We start from the raw sequence: 23,332 nt of genomic DNA, 5'->3' as shown, positions 1-23,332 counted from the left end.
AAAGTGATCTTCAGATTGACACAGTCTCTTTAAGGTTGCAATTGAAACCTTAACGTTGGCATTTTCTAACCACTGAACGTTTGAAGATGTTCTCTTAAAGAGACTTTTTGAGAGAACATAATATACATTCATATGACGATTTTTTTTCCAGTTTCACTGACTCACAGAGCAACTCAAAAACATATGCACTCTGCTCCTGAAACTGGCACTGCCTCTCCAGAATTTGTCTGTGTTAATGGTTTTTGCCTTCAGCAATTTGTAATGGGAAAGGTAACTTCTGTTGATAATTTGGAGTTGGACAGATTGCTATCATGCTGTAAGGATTGCTTTCATTATGTCTTTGTTAATTTCTTTTTATAAACAAACCCAATGCTAGTTTTGAATTCCTTTTCTCAGCCCTTTGCCCCTCTAAGTTTCCTGTTCTCTAGTGTGTAAAATTTATGCACAATGTGTTGGGTGGTGTGGGGTATTTCAAATATAAAAGGAAATGTCACTAGGGCCAAGCAAGGACCCAACTGGGCAAAGAGTTATGGCCATACACCAAGTTTCACTTTGGCAAGGAATCTCCTGGAATTCCTGGAAGTAGGTTGCTCAAAAATTTCCCATCAAACCTTTTTTTTTGGTCTGGAAAATTTGGATTTTGATTAAACAAAAATTTTCGCAGCAAGTATCTATTTTTCTCAAAAAAAGTCTTGCTTTTTTCTATTGGCAAACACCAAACCTGAATTTTTTGTTGGCTTATTGCAGAAAACTTTCAGTTTTACTTTTTTCTACCAAAAGTTAAAATTTTCCACTAAATTTTCCCACTCAGTATTTTGAGGCCTGGGAACATATTTCAATGCTCTTGTTTTCTTGCTGGAATTAAGTCATTGAGCTTCCAGCTTACACAATTGATGTGAAAAATCCTTCCTGGCGTATCCTATGTTTTGTGGTTAAATGTCTTGGGTTGGAAAAGCCTCATACCCTTCTTGGATTAAATCAAACTGTTTAGTTTCAATGTGGATTTGATTATTGTGTTTATAATAATCAGTAGCTATGTCTAAATGATTCCTCTTTTGCTTCAGTTTCTGACATTATTATAATTGCAGTGGCTGGAGCACCCTACAGAGGACAGGAGCCCATTGTGCATGGTGCTGTACAAACATATAGTCAGAGGCAACCCCTGCATCAAAAAGCTTATTGTCAGGATCCCGGACAAAGTCAGGTAGGACTAGTGGCAGGGTCTTGGGAGCCAGGAACTGATGCCAGGGATCAGAGCTGGTGTCGGAGTCAAGTTGAGGGTCAAAGCTAGAGTCTAAGTCAGGAGCCAAGACTGAGGGCCAGAGACAAAGTCAGGAATTGGGCCAGGAATCAATACTACATATCGGAATCTCAGTGTTGGGGTTGAGGGGGTCAATCAGGAATCAGGATCCAAATCAGAGCCAAAGTCAGTACCAGGAGTTCAAAGGCAGAGAAGCAGGGTGGTCATGGCAGCTAGCTGGTAATCCATATTGTTGCCCGGACACTTCCCGGTATGCCCCATGGGCTTATGTAGGATCAAGGAGCCAATCAGGGGTTGCTAAAGACAACTGTCAGTCAGTCCCTGTGGATTGTGGCTCACAGGGAGCATCCAGGTTGCAGCTGCCACCGGCTGGCAGTGTGGGGGTTTGGTTGCGTGAGAGGCCTCCAGGCTTGCATTCGAGTCCTGCCAATCCTTTAACTTACAATCTAAATAACAGCAAATGTTGACACACAAATCTTGTGTCCTATTATAGTATTTCTCTCTCTCCTATTTCCCCTCTTTCTATTTCCTCCTCTCAGGCTCTCTCTATGGTATTTATACAGCCCCTATCTCCACAATATCTGAGCACCTTCCACCACCCCTGCAAGGCAGGGCATTGCTATTCTCTCTACTGGGGGAACTGATGCCAATAGAGAATACATGATCTGTCCCAGGCCACACAGGAAGTATATGACAGAACAGGGAGCTTAAGCCAAGTCCTAGGCTAGTGCTCTAACCAATGGATGGTCCTTCCTCTCTCTTTTAGCATGTGCTGAGTAACCTGGACAGCAAAGTGCTATATGCCCTGTACTGCTGTTTAGATCTGGGCATGTGTCTACCCTGCAATGTTCTCCCCTTGCCCTCTGGAGGGATGTCATGGGTCTAGTCCAGAGATGGGGCGGGTGTGGGCGCTTGGTAGGCAGGGATAAGTATGGGCATGCAAGGGGATCGGGCTTGGAGGATGTGAACCAAATTGAGCCATGATATATTTCCTGTTTCTGAATTACCAGAGAGCAGCGGTCAGATGCTGGTTTTGACCCCTTTCTGCTATTCAGCAAATGCAGGAAAGGATGAAGAAGAAAAGAAAAGGATGTTCCAGGCAATGAAATGGTGACAGTGGTGGGAGGGGAAATAGAAATCAAGGTGCTGAGGGTGGTTGAGATTTTTCAAAGCTACCTAAGAGATGATTTAGCCGCTCATTGACGTTACTGGGAGTTGTGTGGCTACACCCTCTAGTCGTCCCTGCCCCTGTAATTAACCCAAGCCTGTGGTCAAGGAAAACCACCACCGGGCTTAGCTGCCGAGCAATCTGTGTCCAGATACTTCCCGTAACAGGGTGAGTAATGTCCACGCTCCGTGCCAATTGATGGCAGAGGTGAATTGGCCAGGGGTGACCTTCACATGAGTCACTGGAATATAACGATTGCTCATAATTTTCCATTCAGTGCCTGCACCAAGTCACCTTTTATTGACCTTTTGTTTTTTTGGATCCCGTCTGTTATGAGTGAGCTGTGAATCACTGGCATCTCCCTTCATGCCAGGAAGAACCAAGCAAATTGTGATGATGCTTTTGGGGCTGTTGGCAGGATGCACATTTATTCTTTGGCATTTTTCAGGCCGTCTCCTTTGTTCTCCCATCCCCACAGCATTGAGCTTGTGGCTCCTCGTGTGTAACAGTCACACAGGAATGTAGCAATTGCCAGACTGGATCAGGCCCATTGTCTACCTAGTCCAACATCCTGTTTCTGATAGTGGCCAGTACCAGATGTTTCAGAAGATGAGGTATGAAACCCCAAGAGAGCCCTTAGGAGCTAGCTTTTTTCTGAGAAATGTTTGGGAGATGAGAAAGCAATGATCCAGCTCTTCAAGATATTTAAGGGCCTAACTCCCATTGAAATCATTATGTTTAGCATCTTAGGACTGGTCTATACACAGTTTGGGCTCTGATTTGTGACCCCCCCCTTAGACACTCTTGAATCTGATTAAGAGAGGCAGTGTGCTTGGTGGATAGAGTCCTGGATTGGCATGCAGGAGACCTGGGTGGGTTCCATTCCCAGCTCTGCCACTGGCCTGCTGGGTGAGCTTTGGCAGGTCACGTCACCTCCATGCCTCAGTTTCCCCATCTGTAAAATGGGGATAATGACACTGACACTCCTTTGTAAAGCACTTTGAGATTTATGATGAGAAGCACGGTATAAGAGCTAACCCAGTTTAAGAAGGCTCCCACTAGGATTTGTACTAATTTAATCTTAGCCATGTTTCTAGCTAACCCATATTCCCATGAATATTAAGAGAAGCCAATGGTTTCTCCTCTCATCTACACTGGTGTAAATTGGGACTATTTCCACTAAAGTCAATGAAGGCACACTAATGTAAAACTCCTATAAGCTGAAGAAAAACAGGTCCATTGTGTCTAGAAATGACCAACCAAGATAGAAATAAGGTGACCCTTCACTATGGTATCACAGGAACAAACAATCTCCTTTTTGGCATTGGACCAATGGGCCATCTAATTCTGTATTCTGCCTCCAGCACTGGCCAAAAATTGATTCTTCAAAGGCAAGTGAAAAGCCTATAATGCACTTCTCTAGTCCGTAGGGTCCCAGATGGAGCAATGAGTCGGAGGTAGGGTAACAGATAGCAGAACAGGCCCCCTGGTATGCTGAGCTGAGCTGTTCCACTCTAGGAGGAAGATCAAGCACTAAGAGGCGGAAAGAAGACCAGAGTCCATCTGGGGTGTATGGAGAGAGAGATCCTCAGGTGGCAGGGATGCTAGGCTGAAGTATGTGTGGATTTGGGTCCCTTTTATTCTTCCTCCATCCCTAGGAGTTAGCAAACCCCAGATTCTGGCCATAAAGGGCAATGAGCTAGAATCTGAGCTCAAACTCAGAACCCTCCCTCTTCTGGGTGCTTAAAGCACAGGACATTCTGGGCCATCAGCACAATGTGATGATGTTTGCAGCAATGTAGCCCAATGGATGTTGTGATCCAAACGTCATGAAGTTGTGGTGAAGCTATGCCTGCCAAACTCATAACAACTCGGGCCAGTTTGGGGGAGGGGGGGAAATCACACAACACATGTGGTTCAGCTGGGCAGGGTTCAGAATCCTTCCCAAACTCCCTACACAAAACAGTCCAGCTCAGGCCCCAGGCACTTGGGTTTTCCACTTGAAGAGTTAGGTGGTATTATTTGAACATTGACTCAACCACCTATCCGCAGCGCCGCTGATTGGAAACAGCTGCCTGGTTCCCACAGACATACTGGGAAAAAAACCCAACCTGACCCTTCCCAGACAAATTACACTGAACCTTCAGCCCTTATGAGGGTTGCCCATCATTTGTCAGTGTTGCACTAGGGTTCCTCTATGGAGTTTATGCTTCTGTTCCATTGCCCTTACTTCAGGCCCAATCCTGTGCCCTCTTATCCTCTGCTGACCCTGTATTAATAGAGACCTTCATTTGGATTCCAGAGGAAGCCGTAAGTGGACACCTCCCTCAAAAGCCAAATCTCTAACTTTGTATTGGCACTTACAATTTTCATGGATTTTTTTAATGCCTCCAGAAACCATTTGTGGGGCCCACAAACCACAGCAGCTGGTCTTGCAGTGTTTCCACTGTCCAAGGAACTGAAACACCGTGAGACTGATTCTCCCCTGCCTTGCGCTGTGTGCTCCGAGTGTAAAATGCTACCCTGTCAGAACTCTCCGCTCACATCACTGGGTGAGTTCTCTCCCTCTGCACAGGTTTCGGTGACTACACAAGGTGGAAGGCAGTAGAGCATCATCTCCTTCATATGATATCAACCCCATCACTGGTTGAAATAAACCCATGAAAAGCATAACCAGAAATGCCAACACTACACTCAGCACAAGTATTAATTAAATTGTGTCTCACTGTCTCCCTCACTAATCTTCCTGTAGCCTGATCAGGATGACCCGCTGTCACCACGTGTGGCCATACTTTAATGCTCCAAAATTCCTAAACACACTTGCTTTTCTAACACATTCCTGCCTTTCCATCTTGGCTTAAAGATTCAAAACTCCTGTTTAAAACTAATCTCCAAACACTTCCTCTCAGATACAAGGAAATCATGGGCATGTTTGTATCCAGCATTCCCAGACTGGAAAGGAATCTGTCCGGGGACTGACTGTCTATTGAGGAGAGGAGAAGATATGGGACCTGTAAACCTTTTGGAATCTGAAAACCGCTTTTTAATTTAAGTGGAATGTCCCTTTGTTCCCAATTGTATGGACTTTAGGTGTACAGGTGCAGTAACTGTTACCAGATGGACAGCGAAAAGCATCCCAAATGGGTGCTCAGAAAAACAACACATTTTGGATTTCATTTTCTTAATAAAAACTTTCCTGTTTTGGGACTTCATCTTTTCCCAGGGACACTAGGGAGAAGGCAGTATCACTATGGGAGAGGCAAGGCAGGGTTACTTTCAGAATGCTTTATTTTATTCTAAATCTATTGGGCCAGATCTCCAGATGGGTGTAGCTGATGTATCTCCTTCGACTTCAATGGGTCCACACTGATATACATTAGCTGAAGATCTGGTCTGTTATATTTAAGAATGTTAAGGTCCCAATCCAGCAACATACTTAAGTAGGTGCTTAACTTTAATCACATGAGCAGACCCATTGATTTCAGTGCGACTATTCACATGCTTAAAGTTAAACACATACTTAAGTGCTTTGCTGGACCCAGATCTTTTCCTCGCTCTCTCCTTCCCCCACACTGCATGGAAACAGATGCTGACCTGACAGACAGGGGTGCTGTGAAACTGTTCATGCATGTTTGAGCTCCTCAGAGAGAAGATGCTGTCAGTGCAAATCGTTGTTTTTAATATACCTGCTCAATTAGGAGCTCAATTCCCTTTGGAATTCCATGGCAGTTGGGTGCCTATCTCCCATAGACATCTCTGAAAGTTCCAGCACAGGATACGTCTACACTGGGGAGGAAAAAGCCCACAGCAGCAAGTCTCAGAGCCCAGGTCAACTGACTGTGGGTCGCGGGACTCACACAATGGGGCTAAAAACATCAGTGTAGACATTCCCGCCCAGCTTGGAGCCCAGGCTCTGAAACCTAGTGAGGAGGTGGCTTCTCAGAGCCGGGGCTTTAGCTGGAGCAGGAATGTCTACACTGCTGCTTTTAATGCTGTAGTGGGAATCTCATGAGCCAAATGAGTTGACCTGGGCTCTGCGGCTCGCTGCTGGCAGTTTTTGTTTTGTTTTTTTCAGTGTAGATATACCCTTAGAGTTGAATAATATGAAGCCAGGCAGGGTACAGATTACAGGAAGCAGCCGTGTCAAACTATTACGGGTCTGATTCCCTACTCCGGGACACCATGTTCATGCAGGTGGAACTCTACTGACATTAGTTAAGTTCCCCTGGTATAAAACCAGTGTAAATAGGCAAAGAATCAATCCTATTGCATGGTGGACGTAAGCCTCGTTATAAGGCCAATGAGTGACATAAAGAGGAGAAAATAACTCCCCAGTGTTTTCGTTAAGACCAGTTCAGCAGAAACAAAGCCACTGAGAAGAGGAAGGCATCTCAGACCATGTTTTACATCGTCTTATTGCTCCAGCATCTTGGATAGTTCCCTACCTAGCTGGCCAAAGGTTTGACTATCCCGTATATAAACATATAGCTCCCTAAGTGCTTTGGGGGACATCTGGAGCCACACTGCCACATTGCTGCATCAAATGCTAAGGGTTCTGGTGGAACTAAAGGGCCCTGTGGTCTCTGACGAAGCAGGAACAGTGATGCTGTTATGGAAGAAGTAATGAGGGAGCAAAGGGAAGGACAGTTTGCCGAGCGAGCTAGTTTGCATAAGGTGGAGCAGGGAGTAATGGGAGGAACCAAACTCCACCTTTGCCTTGGATGCCTTTGCACTGGTTTGCATTGGAATCTGGTGAGCAGGATAATAATGATCTTCTGGTGCTTTCCTGAGAGAAGCAACCAATCAATGAGTTCAAGTAGTCTTCCTGTTTATAAAGTGTAGCTCTTCCAAACTGGGGAAAATGGAAACCCAACCATGTGAATTAGGTGACTAATCACGTAGGGCACCTAGTGACTCGGGAACAATGCATACTGGCAGCAGACACTTTGTGAACAAGGCCTAAGCTGAAATTGGTTCATGCTCAGGACTCATCCAACAATGCTGACGAGAAAACAAATATGTAAAAATCGCCACCTGTCTGTGGACAATTCGCAACAAGGGACTAAATCAATAAATTATTTGGTGGTGAATTGTTCATCCAGATCTAGGTCAATATCACAAAACAGCAGAGGCTGGGCATGCCCATGACTAGCTGCATTGTGGCAGGACAATGGGTAAGCGGATCGGTTACCATTGTATCTGACCACTGTGCTGTTCATTCAGTATCCTGGGACAATTATGCACGTGGGAATAGGATTGTCATTGCATTTCCCTATTAATGCCGTGAGCATGGTTTTTATCTTGGTGGTGCTAAATCCTCAGTTCAATACTTGTGCTCTGGCTTCAGTGCAACAGGGTAGGTACTTGACATGAGTGGTGCTAGTACAGCTGGTCCTTTGCTCAGCCATGTGAACCAATCACCTCTGGCCATAAAGGGATGGAGGAGGGGGAATATGCAGCAGCCGCTATTTATGGTAGGTCTCGCTGGCAAAGCTTTGGAGCAGAAGAAGATGGCCAGTCAAAGAATTTCAGCTGCAAAAAAGCAAAGCAGGTGGGAATTAGGGAGATCTCAGCAGCATGCATCGACTGCAGCAGCTAGTGATAAAGAACAACATTATCCTCTTCAGCACAAAAAATGTGCCAAGAGAAAAACCAAATACAAAAATCCTCCAATAATAATGTGTATTAGGATAGCTTCTAGCAATCCCAACTGAGATGAGAGCCCGATTATGTTAGTCAGTGTACAAACACATAGTAAGAGACAATTCCTGACTCAAAGAGCCCACTCTGTAAATGAACAGACAGGGAGACGGTGGGAGGAAGGAGATGTTATCCTTACTTTACATCTGAGGCCTGCAGAGATTAAGTGGCTTGCCTGAAGTCACAGAGAAAATCCATGGCAGACCAGGTCTCCTAAATGCTATGCCAGTGCCTTCATCCCAAGGCTGCCCTACCTTCACAGAAAAGTCCATTGATCATAGTCTAATGGGGTGGAAAGATGAATTAATGTCAGAGCAGAAGAGGCGAGAAGGCTGGCCTTTTAAATCAGGTAGAGTTTGAAGGGCTTTGAGGAATCCCAGTCCAGACCTGATGGACCTTGGACATCTGCTGTAGCAGCATAATTTCTCTGCATCAAGGGCCCTACACACTGATGGTGAGCTCCCCAAGCTGAATAGATCCAGAGTTCCTATTTTCTTTTCCTAAAATTGATTTCAGTGAAGATTTGCTGATTTACACCAGATGGGGATCTGGTCCATTGACTTCAGTGGAGCTATGCCAGTGTATACCAGATGAGGCTCTGACCCTATGTCTGCATTAAGTTGTCTGCGCAGAAGGGCTTCTATCAGCACTGGGCAGAGGGAAGCATTCAGTCTAGTCTCCACTTTCCTCCACGTTTCCTATCCAAACTTTGGAAGGTTTTCATCGGTTTGCTCCCCTCTGCAATGTGGAACAGAGGGAAACATTTGTATTAGAAAGACAGCTTCAAGAAAGGGGACAAATAGGTGAAGAAAGGGACATGATGCCATAGGCCCAGACTTCCAAAATTGATGCTGAATCTCTTTTTAAAAGGTCTGTTCTAGCTCAGCCAGAAGTTATGGGTTTTGATACAAGAATCACTAGGGGAAGTTCTCTGGCCAGTGTGCCAGAGGTGGTCAGACTAGATATTAAGGATGGTCTATTCTGGCCTCCAAATGTATTAATTTATATGAATCTATGAAAAATGTGGTCTCAACTTTGATCCAAGTGGCCAGGATCTTGGTTTTTATCTCTCATCCAAATGATGCAGAGATCTAAATTAGGTGTGTTTAAAAAAAGAAGAAAAAAAAGGGAAAAAAAAGGTAAATGCTGATGCTTCAGAAATACGAGTAATCTAGTTCCAGCACTTCACCTGTCTGATTCTCTCCCATTCTAGATGATCAGCTGAACTCAGAAGAGAAGAAGAAAAGAAAGCAGAGAAGAAACAGGACCACCTTCAACAGCAGTCAGCTCCAGGCATTGGAGAGAGTCTTTGAGAGGACACATTACCCGGATGCCTTTGTACGAGAAGACCTCGCACGCAGAGTCAACCTCACTGAAGCCAGAGTTCAGGTAAGTAATGCCAGAAGTCAATCTTCTGCCCATCTCATCCAGGTACTGTCAGCAAGCCATGGCTTTAGCATTCACTCAGCCAGCAGGATGGCTGCAGAGATAGAGGATTGTTAAAGAACATGGGCCTTAAAATCATTACAAGAATATAGGTCTTACTGTCAGTAAAGCTCTCAAACAACTAAATGCCATAGAGATCCTTCTGAAAAGCTCTATCATATTTAATAGGGTGAAACATTAGGATTTTCTAGAAATCAAACAGGACAAAAACAATAATTTTATCACAGTAGAGCCCCGGAACCCCAGATTGGGATCGAGGCCCCATTGCGTTAGGTGTTGTACAAATCCATACAAAGACAAGAGCCAAAATCTGAAAAATCCAAAGAATTTAATAGAGAATAGGATCCTTTCTGTAGAATTTTTCAGCCAGATTATGGAATTCTATAGCAGGGAAAGAATTCACTAAATTCTGTAGGAATGTGCCATGAAAGAAACACAAGTGCAAATCTCATCTGCTTTAGCAATCAGAGACAACTCAGCAGGGGCTTGGAAGTGGTGTCTATTTTTGTAATCAGATTGACGACACAGGCAAAAATGCCAAGTCAAGAAGCCTTCTCCAAAGTGAGCTGTGTGGGTTATACACTGTAGACTGAGCTTCCTATGGAGGCATTACACCCAATATTTAATTATGGTGGCAAATGTATGCTACTTTTGGGGGTAGAGAAGAAGGTTCTGGATCATGATGAGAGAAACCTCAAAAGGTTGAGACTTTCGGCTCAGATCCCAAAGTTGGGTTGTGCATCGTGGCTTTAGCCTTCTGGCCTGGCTAAGGTGCACTCCGTGTAGACCCAGTATGGCAAGCAAAGGCGGGTTTGAACCCCCCTTGTGCCCCTGTGCAAGATGAAGCAGCCTCAGGACTTGTGGCAGCAGTAACAGGCCCCAAAGGGCTATTATGTTGGATGGGGGTTGATGGAGTGCAGCATCACTCTAACCATGTGCCATTGCTTAGAGGTCCTGTGGAGAGGGAGGCAGAGAGAGCTGGTTATGCCAGCTTTGTGCACCCAGGGAGTCTCATCACACCACCAGAGTGCCACCAATGGTCCGCATCAGAGCTAAAGATCCCCTCGACTTGTTCTGAACCTCAAGAGATTTCAAGATCGGGTAGGGAATCACAACAGCATAGGGTTCTTCATGGGGTTGCCAAGGCTTCCTGCTTCTGCTCAGGCTGGAAACACCCTGTGAGTGACCTTTCTCAATCCTTGCCAGAGCCCAGAAACACAGAGCTGTATGAAACTGAAAGATACAAGGAAACAAATTGCTCACAGCCTTATCCAAGTGCCAGGAGTCTTGGGTTCCACCAGAGGTTCTGATGAAGGTTTGAGTTAGATTTATTTAACCAGAACGGATGCACCCACTGCCCAGTGAGTATCCAGGCCTAGAGTGGCATTGCAGGGAACAGTCCACCTCCCAAACCTCTGTTCACATCAGTTATCACCAGAGTTATAACAGCATAAACTCTCTCTTGTTCTTACATTTGCTAGTTTAGCCAAGCAGGGTTTCCCCAAGATGTGCGGAGGGTGAGAGTAAAGCCCTTGAGCAGTTTGAGAGCACAAGAGTGGGACGGGTCAGGGAATGAATGAAATCGGCCTTTTAAATTCTGATGGTTTCTTGGACTGAAGGGAAAGAGCTTGTGGGTGTGTGCACGCGTGCGTGTGTGTGAGAGAGAACACCTGTGAGCATGTGTGTATGTTTGTTCATTGATAGATTCAGAGTTTAAAGCCAGAAGGGACTGTTAGATCATCTAGTCTGACGTCCTGCACCACACAGGCCATTCAAATTCACCTAGTACCCCTGTACTGAGCTGAATAACTTGCGCACACGTGCGTGAGTGTTTGTGTGTGCGCATACATATGTGTGTGTATGCATGGGCTAGCAGCAAAGGTATGTGTGTTGTATTTTAGGGCAGGGCATGAGTGCCAGGCATAGTCAGGGAAAGGGATCACCATGCATTAGGACAGCAGGGCAAATCCTAACATAAAAGCAGCCGCTTCTACAGCTCAGGGCAATGGACCAGCAGCAACTTCCCAAGAATCCCTGTCATTCAGGAATGAGGTTCAAGCAGCCAGCAGCCCCTCCAAGAGCAGCCGTGATCTTAAAGGCCAGACAGGACATCTGCATCTTCGCTGAGAGGATCCTTGGTGCTCAGGCACTGGGGTGGAGACATGAGGCCACCAGCATCATCCTGGGTCCTGGAATATCCAGAAGCAGGAGAGGTCCAGCTCATGAGCATCTCCCCTGTGGGTCCCAGCTTGGAAGCACATGACCTCCCACATGCTGCTGCTTCACCTTGGGTAGGGAAGATGATTAGCTGCTCAGGCATAATGGAAGCTCCTCCTGCAGACACAGTGCATCCGTCCACTGCTGGTCCTTTCCTCACAACGGGGTTCTGGCTCTCCAGGCCACCATCACACCAGGGTGCCTGGGCCCCCAAGTATCTGATAATGCAGGGAGAGTAGCAGAACATCAATGGAGCAGGTTATAATCTCTGGCCTGTCTGTCTTTCCCCCTCCTCCTAGGTGTGGTTTCAGAACCGAAGAGCAAAGTTCCGCAGGAACGAGAGAGCTATGCTGGCCAACAAGAACGCCTCCCTTCTCAAATCCTATTCAGGGGACGTGACTGCGGTGGAGCAGCCCATAGTACCTCGCCCAGCTCCAAGACCCACTGACTATCTCTCCTGGGGAACAGCCTCGCCTTACAGGTGAATGCATATCCCATCTCTAGGTGATCAGCCTCCTCTGGCCTTGGTCAGCCATCACCTTCAGAGCTCCTTCTTCATCTGACAGTGACGCTCACTGGGAGCACCCTGTGAGAGCTATATCTTGGGCCAGATTTCCTATTGCTCCTTTCCCACACCCAGGCTTTAAGCCACCTTTGTGCCTCCCTAATTCTGACCTGGGAGGCTTCCTGGGACAATTTAGAGCAGCCCCAGCACTGCGCTAAGTTGCACTGGCTTGTAACAACGCCCTATAGACATTGCACAGCTGGAGCACATAGCATTCTGGCCAAACCCCTCCTGCCCTGGTCCATCCTCAACACACACCCTATGCCTGGGGCTGCAAGTAGGGCTAGCATAGAACATTTATGTCAGCCTTGTGCCAGGCAAGAAACCCCCTTGCAACAGAGATTCTCTAGGGGGCTGTTTCTTGTCTCTTTGTGGCCCCTTTATGCAGTTCAGACAGCTTAAAGAAAGAATGGAGGGAGAAGGGAAAGGCGGAGCCGTTACATTTTGTGAGCTTGCTTAAATAAAGAATCAAATTTAATGTGACTAATTTCTGGCTTGTTTCATTTGAAATACAGCATCTAGATTAAATGCCACAAGAACACCCACGTTGGTAAGGGGACGCTGATACAATGGTAGCCTTTGTTGAGCACTTTAAGGACCTGGCCACTTTTGTTGTTAAAAAACTAGAACCGCTGTGCCCTGGGGTGGCTGGCAGGAGTGGAGAGGGAATGCCGAGTCTTTCCTCTGGGGGATGCTTGTTTGAACGCAGGTGTGGGTGGCACCAGTCTCTGAAAGAAGTCGCCTTCTGGTGGCGAATGTGAGATTAGTGAGTGGTTCCTCTCTCTTGTTCCTAGTGCACAGGCATTAACTTGTTGTTGGCAGTCTCAGCAGAGAGGCCAAGAACTGACGTAACTCTTCCATCCTTAGGCAGGTTGGGAAAGTTCCGGGAACTTCCCGTACCCTGATCTAGCAATAGGCTCAGCTGGGTCGTCCCAGCATTGTCTGGTCAGCTCTAGGGCACAGGGGCAGGGCTGGGTAAGGAGACAACAAGACTCAGCTGTTGGGCCCCAGAGCACCAGCCTGAACCTGCTCAGTTCTGGGTCTCGCAAGTCTCAGGTCTTTTATTTTAACAAGGACAAGACTAAGCCAAGGGGAAAACGTGAGCGGGCGAGGTTCATTGCTGCCATGGAAAGTGTTTTTTCTGGCACTGGCGTTGTTGCTCTGGTAGGTCTGGTTGCTCCCACTCACACCCAAGGTGACCTGCCAATATTGGAAATATACAAACAGGGTAGCAAAACAGGGGCCCAGCTTCCCTCTCCGCTGAACCACATAGCAGAGGGAGCTTTCTGGAGCAGTGGCGGGAGGAAGTGATAAATACTTTGCTAAAAGGAGCAGGGGCGGGCGTTCCTCTCCACGAGTGGAAGCCGGCCTGATAGCATGTTCTGGGAGTTACTGGGCCATGAGAAATGCTGCCAGCATAAAATCAGAAAGGGAAAAATCTCCTTAGCATTTGCGCTTCATACAATTCACAGCCCTCGCCTCCCGTCTCTGGGCAGTCCCCAGCCAGCTGGGGCCTGCTCTCTGGTGGATGGAGGGAACTCAGGTTGTGCTGGCTTGTGGGGAGGGGTAGGTGGCTGGTGGATGTTTTTAGCACTGTGGCTTGAATTTAAATGAAAGGCTTGAGACTCTTGGCCATTGCTCCATCCTGTCACAGCCCAATGTCAGCCCAGCTAAGCAACATCCCCTGTGCTGGCCTTAGAGAGCCATACCCGATCAAAGGTCTCTGCTGCCCAAAGTCAATCGGGCCTGTTCCTCGCAGCAGCCATGCAACAAACAATCACTCGTCACGTGGCATCCCCTGTATTTTGGTACCTTTGCTCAGTGGTCCTCAACCATGTCCACACCGCAACCTCACGTTAGAATAAAGAGGGGGTTAGGACGCCCCCTCTGTACAGACAAGGAGTGTGGTCTGGTCGTGACACTAGATGAACTCAATGAGCCCACTTTTTTGCCCTGTACACTGGGGCCAGGCCTTGCCCTCTGGTTTTTACCTGCCTGGCTGGCAAAGCCCCTTCCCATGGGGGTTAGCTCCCAGCATTGCATCCTGGCTTGGGGGTTTTGCCCACAGTGTTGCTTGCTGGGGAGGAGTGGGGTGGTGAGACAGTCCAGGAGAGATGAGTGCAGATGGCCGCTCCCTTCCCATCCCCTATAGCTGTTATGGTCACGGTAACGGGGGTCTGTTGAACTTGCGTGGCTCATTTCTACCTCTCACACTTTTAAAAATAGATCCTCGTCCCTCCCAAGATGTTGTTTACACGAGGGGCTTCATAACGGATTCTAGAAGACACTGCAAAGGTAACTTCCAGGGGGCAGGGGGCATTCTGTATGGGCTGTATGGGGCGGAGGCAGCATGGTCACTGGAAAGGCAAGGAGGAGACTGCCAGCTGGCTAGGCTGGTCTGGGCTGCTGTAGAGAGGAGGGACTGAAGTGGGCTCGAACGCGAGCCATGCCAGGCCCTGGCAGGGAGCACAGAAGGGACGGCAGCAGGAGGAAACTGTCAGGCTCATGGATTAGGTGGGTGGGCCTAGGCCAGATGCAGTGTTTAGAGGGGTGCCCCATGCTGCTCCAGGTCCATGTGGATGGGTGCACTCCCCCCTCTAGGTCACAGTGTTTAGGGGTGTTCTGTCCCTTCCAGGCCACTGTTTATAAGGGTTCCCCTTCCCTGAGTCAACTCATAGAGGTTCCCCTTCCCACCACATTACAGTTGATAGAGAGACCCCTTTCCTTTCAGGGTCACAGTTCATAGGGCTGCCCTCTCCCCTTCAGGGTTGCAGTTTGACACAAAGACTTATGGCTGGCCCAGAAATACATGGCAAACGTGTGGCCTACAGAGTGCTCAGTGATTTTGGGGTCCAGCTCTGTTAGCACCCACACCCAGCACACCCTTACATCCTCCAGCTTCCTGCTGTGACCCCCTAGTTTGCTGTGACATGGAGAGTTGGGCTCCCAAGTTCATCTTTCAAAGACAAGCAGCCCTGTTCCAATCCCCCCGCCCCCCGATCACTGATCCTCCCCTTCTCCGCGTCCCCAGTGACAAGCCCCTCTGCGGGCTACTTGGGCTACTGAAGCCCAGGTGTCTTAGTTAGCACAGAGGCCCGCAGAACACAGAGCTATGCCCTTTGTGCTCCGGGGCCATCCCTTCCACAGGTGCTAGAGCTCTGCTGGGCGGAGTGCAGGCCCAAGGCAGGATGGCAGAGCAGGGGAAACCTGTGGTCTCTGCTGCTCACACCTGCAGGCAGTGGCCATGGGCAGATGTAAGGCGAGCAAAGGTGGGAGATCCACAGAGATGATCTGCTTTCCCTGAGGTAGGCGTCCTAACGGCTAATGGCTTCCTTTCCACACCACCCTGCCCTTCACCAGCAGCAGAGTCCACGAGACAGAGGCTGGGGTGATCACAAGAAAGCCCTATAGGAGGCTTTCTTCTGGGAGGAAAAAACTCTTGTCACCTAGCCCCCCACTCCCAGCATCTCTGCCAGAGCTGCCTTGCTATTGGGAGATGCAGGAAAGATGCACCTGTGCAATTACTTCAGTGGGTCTTGTAAACACCTGATTGAGTTTTATATACCCTTGTTTCTATCCTATTCTGAAAAATAGGTTAATGGGCTGCTGTCAACTCTTGTGCCATCCTATAATGGAGAAAGGGAAGACCCAGGAGCTTATAAACTTCATTGTGCTTAACCACACCACATATCGCTGAACTTTGAGGTGGTTTGCAACCGTTAGCTCACCCCGTCTCACAGCACCCCTGTTAGCTAGGGATGTATTATTCCCATTTAGGAGACAGGCAAAGTGAAGCAGAGAGATTAAGGCCCAGATGGCCCCTAAATTCCACTGGAATCAAGTGACTTGGCCAAGGCCTCAGAGAAACACAGTAGCAGAGTCAAAATTAGAACTAAGGAGGTCTTTGCTTCAAATTCTGTGTCCTCGCCTCTTGGCACCATTTTACAATGTATGCAAACAAAGCTTATTAATGTTGGTGGGAGTTAAATGTAACATCCCTATGTTGGAACCAAAAGAAGACAGCAGTGGGGGTATTAAACTATTGATTTTTTATAGGCCAATTGTTCTCGTGTGTGTACTCTGTTCTCTGCACCCCTCAAATTCAGTCAGTTGCTAGTCATATTCTGGAGTGGATTAAGAAATTCACTGGAATAGAGTTGCACAAACTATGAAGCAGACTACGGAGTAGCTCACTGGGCTGGGGTTGCTATAGTACAATAGAAGTAAGTGAAAGAGAGATCCAGCCGAAGTTTTATAATAATTCCTTACCATGACTACCCTAGTATTCTACAGTAATGGCCCAAGATGCTTCTAGGACGCTGTTGTTAGCTGTTGTGTTTGGGACCGTTGTAGAGCCCTGCAGCATTAGAGCTCGTGAATTTCAGCTGAATCTTTTTTTCGGTGAAGAATGCAGATTTGGCAACATCAAAATATTTTGCAAATTCAGTAAGTTGTTTTGGCTGGAAAAAACCCTAACAAAATATTACCCCAAAATCGATTTTTTTTTTAGCTTGAAACAACTTTTTGCTTCAAAATTTCCTTTCATTTAATGAAAAAACAATTGAAAATGCTTGAAACTGAAATGAAACATTTAATTTCAGGTTGAAGGAAACTTTTTTTTTCTTTCACTTTTCAATTCTCTGAAAAATGGTTTTGGGTAGACTTGAAATGAAATTTAATTTTGTTTTGTTTTGTTTTTGACTTGCCGGTGAACCGACAAATCGGTTATTCACACAGCTCTATGCTGCATTTTACAGAATCATAGAAATATATCGCTGGAAGGGACCGTGAGAGGTCATTTAGTCCGGACCCCTATGCTGAGGCAAGACCAAGTATACCTAGTCCATCCCTGACAGGTGTTTGTTCTTTTGTATAATGACTGCTGTTGAGGTAGAATGTGTCTAGAGTGGAAAATTTAGTCTCCCCTCAAATTCTCCTATCCTAAGTTATTGTTGAGAGACCTTTGACCATCTGGTTATTATAATTCATGATGTAGACAGGACGGTTAGCATTGAAGCCAAACCAGCTTCTATCAGGAGTCACTGTAACAAAAAGGCTGAGGCCTGGCCTACACCTAAAACTTATGTCAATCTAGCTACATTGCTCAGGGCTGTGAAAGATTTCGTGGCCCCCAACCCACACGGTAGGTGCAGCAAAGCTGATTGTAGAATTCTGTCAACTTAGCTTCCACATCTCAGAGAGGTGGATTATCTACATCGATGGGAAAACTCCTTCTGTTGATGTAGGAAGCATCTACGGTCCAGTGGCACTGCTGTAGCACTGTTGCTGTGCCGCTGTTGTGGAGACGGAGCTTTTCAAAGGAGTTTAAAGGAATTAGATGCCCAAATCCCATTGAACTGGGAACCTATTTGGGATTTATGTCTAGCCATTTCCTGGTGAGGGGAGATGAAATTTCGCCAGAACTGTGATATAGTTGTGCATATGAAGTTGGGATTTTTAACTGAATGAAAAACAGAAACCTTGAGTTGTGCTACTAAACGCTACAGTATTTTTCCATTCTCCAAGCAGACTCTTCCTATTTGGGATTTTGGGTAGTGTAATTATTATTCACTATTTGTATTGTGGTAGCTCATCCAGGCCCCAGTAAAAGATCTGGGCCCCATTGTGCTGGGTGGTGTACACCAGTATAATGAAAATATGGTTCCATACATCTTACAATCAATGTATAAGACAAGACGAGAGACAAGTACAACCCAACAGGCTCTTTCCTGTACTAAGAAGTACTGTAATGAAAATGACCACTAGAGGGCTTTCAAAACTTTGAGGATGACATTCACCTCTGTGCAGAGAGCCAGCACAAGGATCAGGCGGGCTGGGGTGCAGGGCAGAAGGGTAGGAGAGAGAAAGGGGAGATATTGAGACTCACCATGGGGCAGGAGGGACGGCAGCTGGCTCCAGGCTGGGAAGGAGGATCCCGGGGGATCCTACCTGCTCCCGGGCCCATTCCAGACCCTCCAGATCCCACTCTCTGCTCCCCAACCCAATCCTGGGTGCCACTGCAGCTTCTGCAGGTCCCCTCTATCACTCCTCCAGCTGTACACAAGTTTACATGGGAGCAGAACTCCCAGCATATTTCCATAGCAGGGATGCTAGGCCTTCCTACACCGCCCCCCCTCCCGGCCCCCCCGCCAGGTTTTCACCCATCCCCAGGCCCAGACACCACTTAAGTCTCATATAAAATGTATTTTAAGGACGTAAGTGGTGTATGGCCTTTTGCGCAGGGGTTAGGGTGACCAGACAGCAAGCGTGAAAAATCGGGATGCGGGTTGGGGGTAATAGGCACTTACAGAAGAAAATGCCTCAAATATCGGGACTGTCCCTATAAAATAGGGACATCTGGTCACCCTAGCAGGGGTGTATGCCAGCCTATTAGCATAAATTATATTACAATATTTAGATACAGCTAAAAATCACAGAAAACTGGGATCAGCCTTGACAAAATCCCAAACCTGAATTGATTTCCTGATACTTCTCAATTGTCTGCGGTACACATGAGAAATGTAGTCTGTCAAACTATTGGGTTTCTTTTTAAAATTGTGTCACTCATTCAGTGCACTTTATTTCCTCGGGGTCTTTAAATCAGCATCGGGCAATCATTGCAAGTTCCCCAGTTCAGATCGGGCTTTTATCTGAATGACCCACATCTGTTGTTCCTGAAAAACTGCTCAGGGAATTTCTCAGGAACAAGGAATTTCTACTTTTGTTCTGGAAAGGTAGATGTAGCATTAAAATTAAACATAGTTTTCACAGGGTATATCTAGACTGCAATCATGGGGTACGACTGCAGCTTGAGCTGACGTAACTGAGTCTGCCTTAATTTGGCTAGCTCAGGTATTGGAGTAGTGAAGCTGTGACAGCATGGGCTAGCCCTGGAAGTGATTACCCCAGGTTCCAGGCAGGATCATATACGCTGCAGCAGCATGGGCTATCTGATCCTGCCTGGAACCCAGGGTAATCACTTCCAGGGATAGCCCGTGCTGCCACAGCTTCCCTGTTCTGGGACCTGAGCTAGCCAGATTCAAGCTAACTTGGGTACATCGGCTTGAGGAGTGTAGATGTATCCTTAGATTGCAAGCCCTGTGGGACACAGACCATCCTTTTGTTCTGTGTTTGTACAGCACCTAGCACAATGGGATCCTGGTCTGTGACTGCAGTTCTTAGGCGTTACCACAATACCAATAAATATAAATAATAAATGTAACCAAACATTATTGAACCTCAGGAAAGCTTCAGGGTTGAAGGTTTACATTTACAATACAGGACAAAGGTGCAGGTGGGTTTGTATTTTATTCAAAGCTGTTCATCCTTAATGCTGTTTTGACCTCTTTCCCACATGATTTCCCTGCGTCAGGCTGGGTATCTTTCCCATCCACAAAGTTAATATGAGTCGAAAGCAGTTTGAGCATTTGTAATAAAGACAGTTTGGAATCCCCTTGATTACAGTAGGTTTTGGATCGGGCCTTATGAGAGATGACTGTTAGATCATGTACGTGCTGTCCAGTGATGCTTAGTGGCAGCTACTGTCACACTCTGTAACACCTTGTGCATTCGTTCTCCAATCGGTGCTAGACGTCTCAGGTTACAGCCGTACAGTGGCTGTAAAGGGATATGCCACATCCATGTTCACAGTTACTGATCAGCTGTTAAACAGGAAAAGGGACAACAGAGAAAATGGAGCAGGGCCATGGGAGTAAAGTTTCCCAATAGGAATGCTGCTGAGGTTTTATCCGGTGATAAAAGTCCATCTTATCCCACAGCCCTACCAAAAGTGCAAAGGAAGTGTTTAGGAAAAAAATGCCTGAATGGATGTGCTGAGTCAAATAATTCCTGTAGTCTAGGAGACGGTGTTCCCTAAAGCTAAAGCATGGCACTGCTACCGTGCCCATTTCTAGGCTGGGCAGTGAGAAATGTGAGTGTTCATGATCTGTTCTTTCTGTTTCTCGGTGGCGTTTGGTATGAAGCTCAGTTTTCTCTCTTTGGCCAGGCCACTCAGGTGATGTAACAATGAATGCTAGTGACTGACAAAACTTGGCTGGGACGCAAGTGACAGAAAACTGTTTGCCATTCCATACAGGAAGTGGCGGCGTGGTCCATCTGGGTCTTTGTGGCAAAATGGACTTTCCTGAGTTTATTTTCCTGTGAAATGGGTCTGGTAGCTGCTTGGCCTGGAATAGGGTCTGTTCTGGATCATCTGAAAGTTTCTGTCTCAAGCAGCAAATATAACTGAACTGCATGTAAAATTCTAAGGGTCCAGCTCTGAATTGTGCAGCCACTTAGAAATATCACCAGCAATTTGGAATATGTGCAACACACTGGCAAAACCTTTGCTCCCTTACCTGTAGTAAACCCCCAAATTTTCCCAAGGTAGACTTGCCATTAGAAAGAATCTCCAATCATAGAAATCAGAGGCGGAAAAGGGCTGTGTCTAGTCTATCTTCCTGCTAATGCAGGCGTGTTCCTTCCAATATATTCTAGAGCCAGGACCTCAGACCTGAGCACCCCTGAACTTTGACAAAGGTTGGCTCTGAATGTGAACTTTGCATCTGATGACTATTTGTAGTACATTCTCATGTACTTTGGTCGTTGTGGGGCTGGTTCATAACCCTTTGACTTCAGCTGGCTTTGGATCAGCCTGTAGCCTGGGAAGTGTCGTTAGATAGGGTGATCCATCAGTGCGCTAAAAGAGAAATTACGAAAATGTCCAGTCATGGTAAGGAATGTTGCACCCAGTAACTGAAACATTATACATCATGATGTATGCCCATGCCAGCACCCGCTCACCTCGCGACTGTTTTCCGAGTTCAATGCAGCCCTGATTTGCAGCTGGATTCTGATTTTGTTTTTCTTTCTTTTCTCCTCTTCTCTCCACCCCAACAGCGCCATGGCTACCTATTCTGCTACGTGTACCAATGCTAGCCCTGCCCAGGGCATGAACATGGCCAACAGCATTGCCAACCTGAGACTGAAAGCAAAGGAATATAGTTTACAGAGGAACCAAGTACCGACAGTCAATTAAACACTGTCTCAAAGAAAGAGTAAAACAAAATGACACCCGTCCTGCTTAGCAGTTTGCTCATGCTGAAAAAATAAACCCTGAACTGACTATTGGGACAAAAGCAGGAGAAAAATGAACTGCAAATTAGTTATGATGTTCCTCTTTCATTGTGGGATAATGCCACCACTTTGTGTCAGGTTTATCGCTTCTGCTCAGTATACTATGAGCTTCTTCAGTTAAGGACAATTCCATCCTTGTTGTTTATTTTATACATGACTGCAAAAGAAACCCTATCAATCCAACCTTTGAACTTCTCCCCTAGACTTTCCTGAGGTTCAGCACCGGGTCCCTCACCTCCTGTGCCCCAGCTCACTCTAGAAAAGGGAATTCTGAAGCCAAACCCCTCTGTTGTATCCGCATGAGATCGAAGTATCCTTCCATCGCTCCAGACCAAGGCTGCAGCTGCAAAGTCGTTATCATTAGCCTCTGAGGAGGCTTTTCGAGCAACGCGGTGGGTTCCTCTAGTCCAGTTGCCTGAAATGTTCAGCGTTTCATTCACACCCATCTTGAGTTTAGAACTTATTCGCCTCTGTCTGATTATTTCTGGCCCAGCCTCTTTGAAAAGCCAAAGAAGAGAAGATCCTTCTCAAGCTAGAGTGCGTGTCTGCATGGGGGAGATTGCTCGGGAGCTCAAAGATTAGGACTTTGCCTTACGCTTCTTTCTATACCTTATGTTTTGTGCCACAGGTAAAGGTGTTGTCCAAACGCATTTGTTTTATATATACTGTATATATTTATATATATAAGATATACATGCAAGCTTGGTTGGTGTTTTTTATTAAACAAAATAAAAATACATTGAAAATGTTCAGGATGTGTGTGCTCCAGCCAAGTTCCTAAAGAGACAGATACATATTGGAGTGCCAGATTCCCATTTATGGTCGTATGCTGCCCTCGATCATAGCAATAATAAATAGCTTACACTTAGAACATTTCATCTCACAGAAGGCCACAGCACATTACAAGCTGTTGGCCAAATCCCCATGTCTTTAGTCAGGCAAAACTCAGGATCCAGTTGATCCAAATCTGGAGGTCAATATTCAGGGCTAGATCATCTCTTCCTATGGGAAAACCTATCTGACGAGGCCCTGGGGGAAGAAATATTGTGAAGTTCCATTTGTGGAGTGAGTAGGGTTTGCTCCTCCAGAGAAGTGAGGACTCTGGCCCTCCAGCACTTCAGATCCAGTCAGATCTTGGGAAATCCACCGAAGACACAGGACCATCCACTGGGTGCGGTGCCAGGCGATAGAGGGGGTTCTCCCACCATGGAGGGATTACACACCAAGGTAAGACAGCAGGAGCCAACAGTGCTTTTTCCCCTGAAACGCCCTCCCCCTTGTGAGACTCAGACAGGGATGAGATTCCTATCAGATCCCCTTCTGTACTTCCCCCCACAGTCTAGAGAGAGGAGGGACAACATTATGAAGCTGTCTTGGATCTGTGCCTGGAAAGTTTCCCCCCATGCATACGTCCTGAGGGAAAGATGATCCCCTTGTGCTTATACTGCTGCCAGTGGGGATACACCTGAGTGAAACCAGAGGGCCTGCTTCTGCCAGCCTTTCTCACGCCAAGTAGCACTTATGTACAGAAGTAGAGCCATTGAGGGCCAGGTGCTGAGACCTTTGCTCATGCTGAGTAGAACTTTGCTCCTTGAATGGACCCACTGAAGTCAATGGACTGTTCAAGGTACTATTCGATGTGAGTAAGCATTGGGCACTGATCTGATGATTATATATACACAGAGCATTTCCCAAACAGTACCGTAGATCTATATCTAGGTGTTGAAGCAGGCACCTTTTGGCTGGAATATGGCTTTGGTCTGGCAATAGGCCCCACCATTCTAAAACCACGCACAGCCATTTAAAATGAAGGTGAAATGTTACGTAGGCAGAATATGAA

The 23,332-nt window shown here is 46.6% G+C and overlaps 1 protein-coding gene across 2 annotated transcripts in view; it reads left to right on the top strand.

Moving 5' to 3' along the window:
• Nucleotides 1–22,736, top strand: part of LOC112107380 (paired mesoderm homeobox protein 1) — a 76,835-nt gene extending 54,099 nt beyond the window's left edge. Inside the window, exons 2-5 of one of the 2 annotated variants that reach the window (XM_024201051.2) lie at nt 9,343–9,518; nt 12,092–12,273; nt 14,584–14,652; nt 21,256–21,339. In XM_024201051.2, coding sequence (XP_024056819.1) covers nt 9,343–9,518; nt 12,092–12,273; nt 14,584–14,638 — 413 coding nt within the window. In that variant the 3' untranslated portion in view covers nt 14,639–14,652; nt 21,256–21,339. Of the gene's footprint in view, nt 1–9,342; nt 9,519–12,091; nt 12,274–14,583; nt 14,653–21,255 lie in introns of both variants that reach the window. The other variant, XM_024201050.3, reaches the window with a different exon arrangement.
• The last annotated feature ends 596 nt before the right edge of the window (nt 22,737–23,332 follow it).

Source organism: Terrapene carolina, unplaced genomic scaffold (genome assembly GCF_002925995.2).
Source record: "Terrapene carolina triunguis isolate 2854851 unplaced genomic scaffold, T_m_triunguis-2.0 Scaffold212, whole genome shotgun sequence".
Lineage (NCBI taxonomy): Eukaryota > Metazoa > Chordata > Testudines > Emydidae > Terrapene > Terrapene triunguis.
This window is presented reverse-complemented; position numbering and strand designations above follow the sequence as displayed.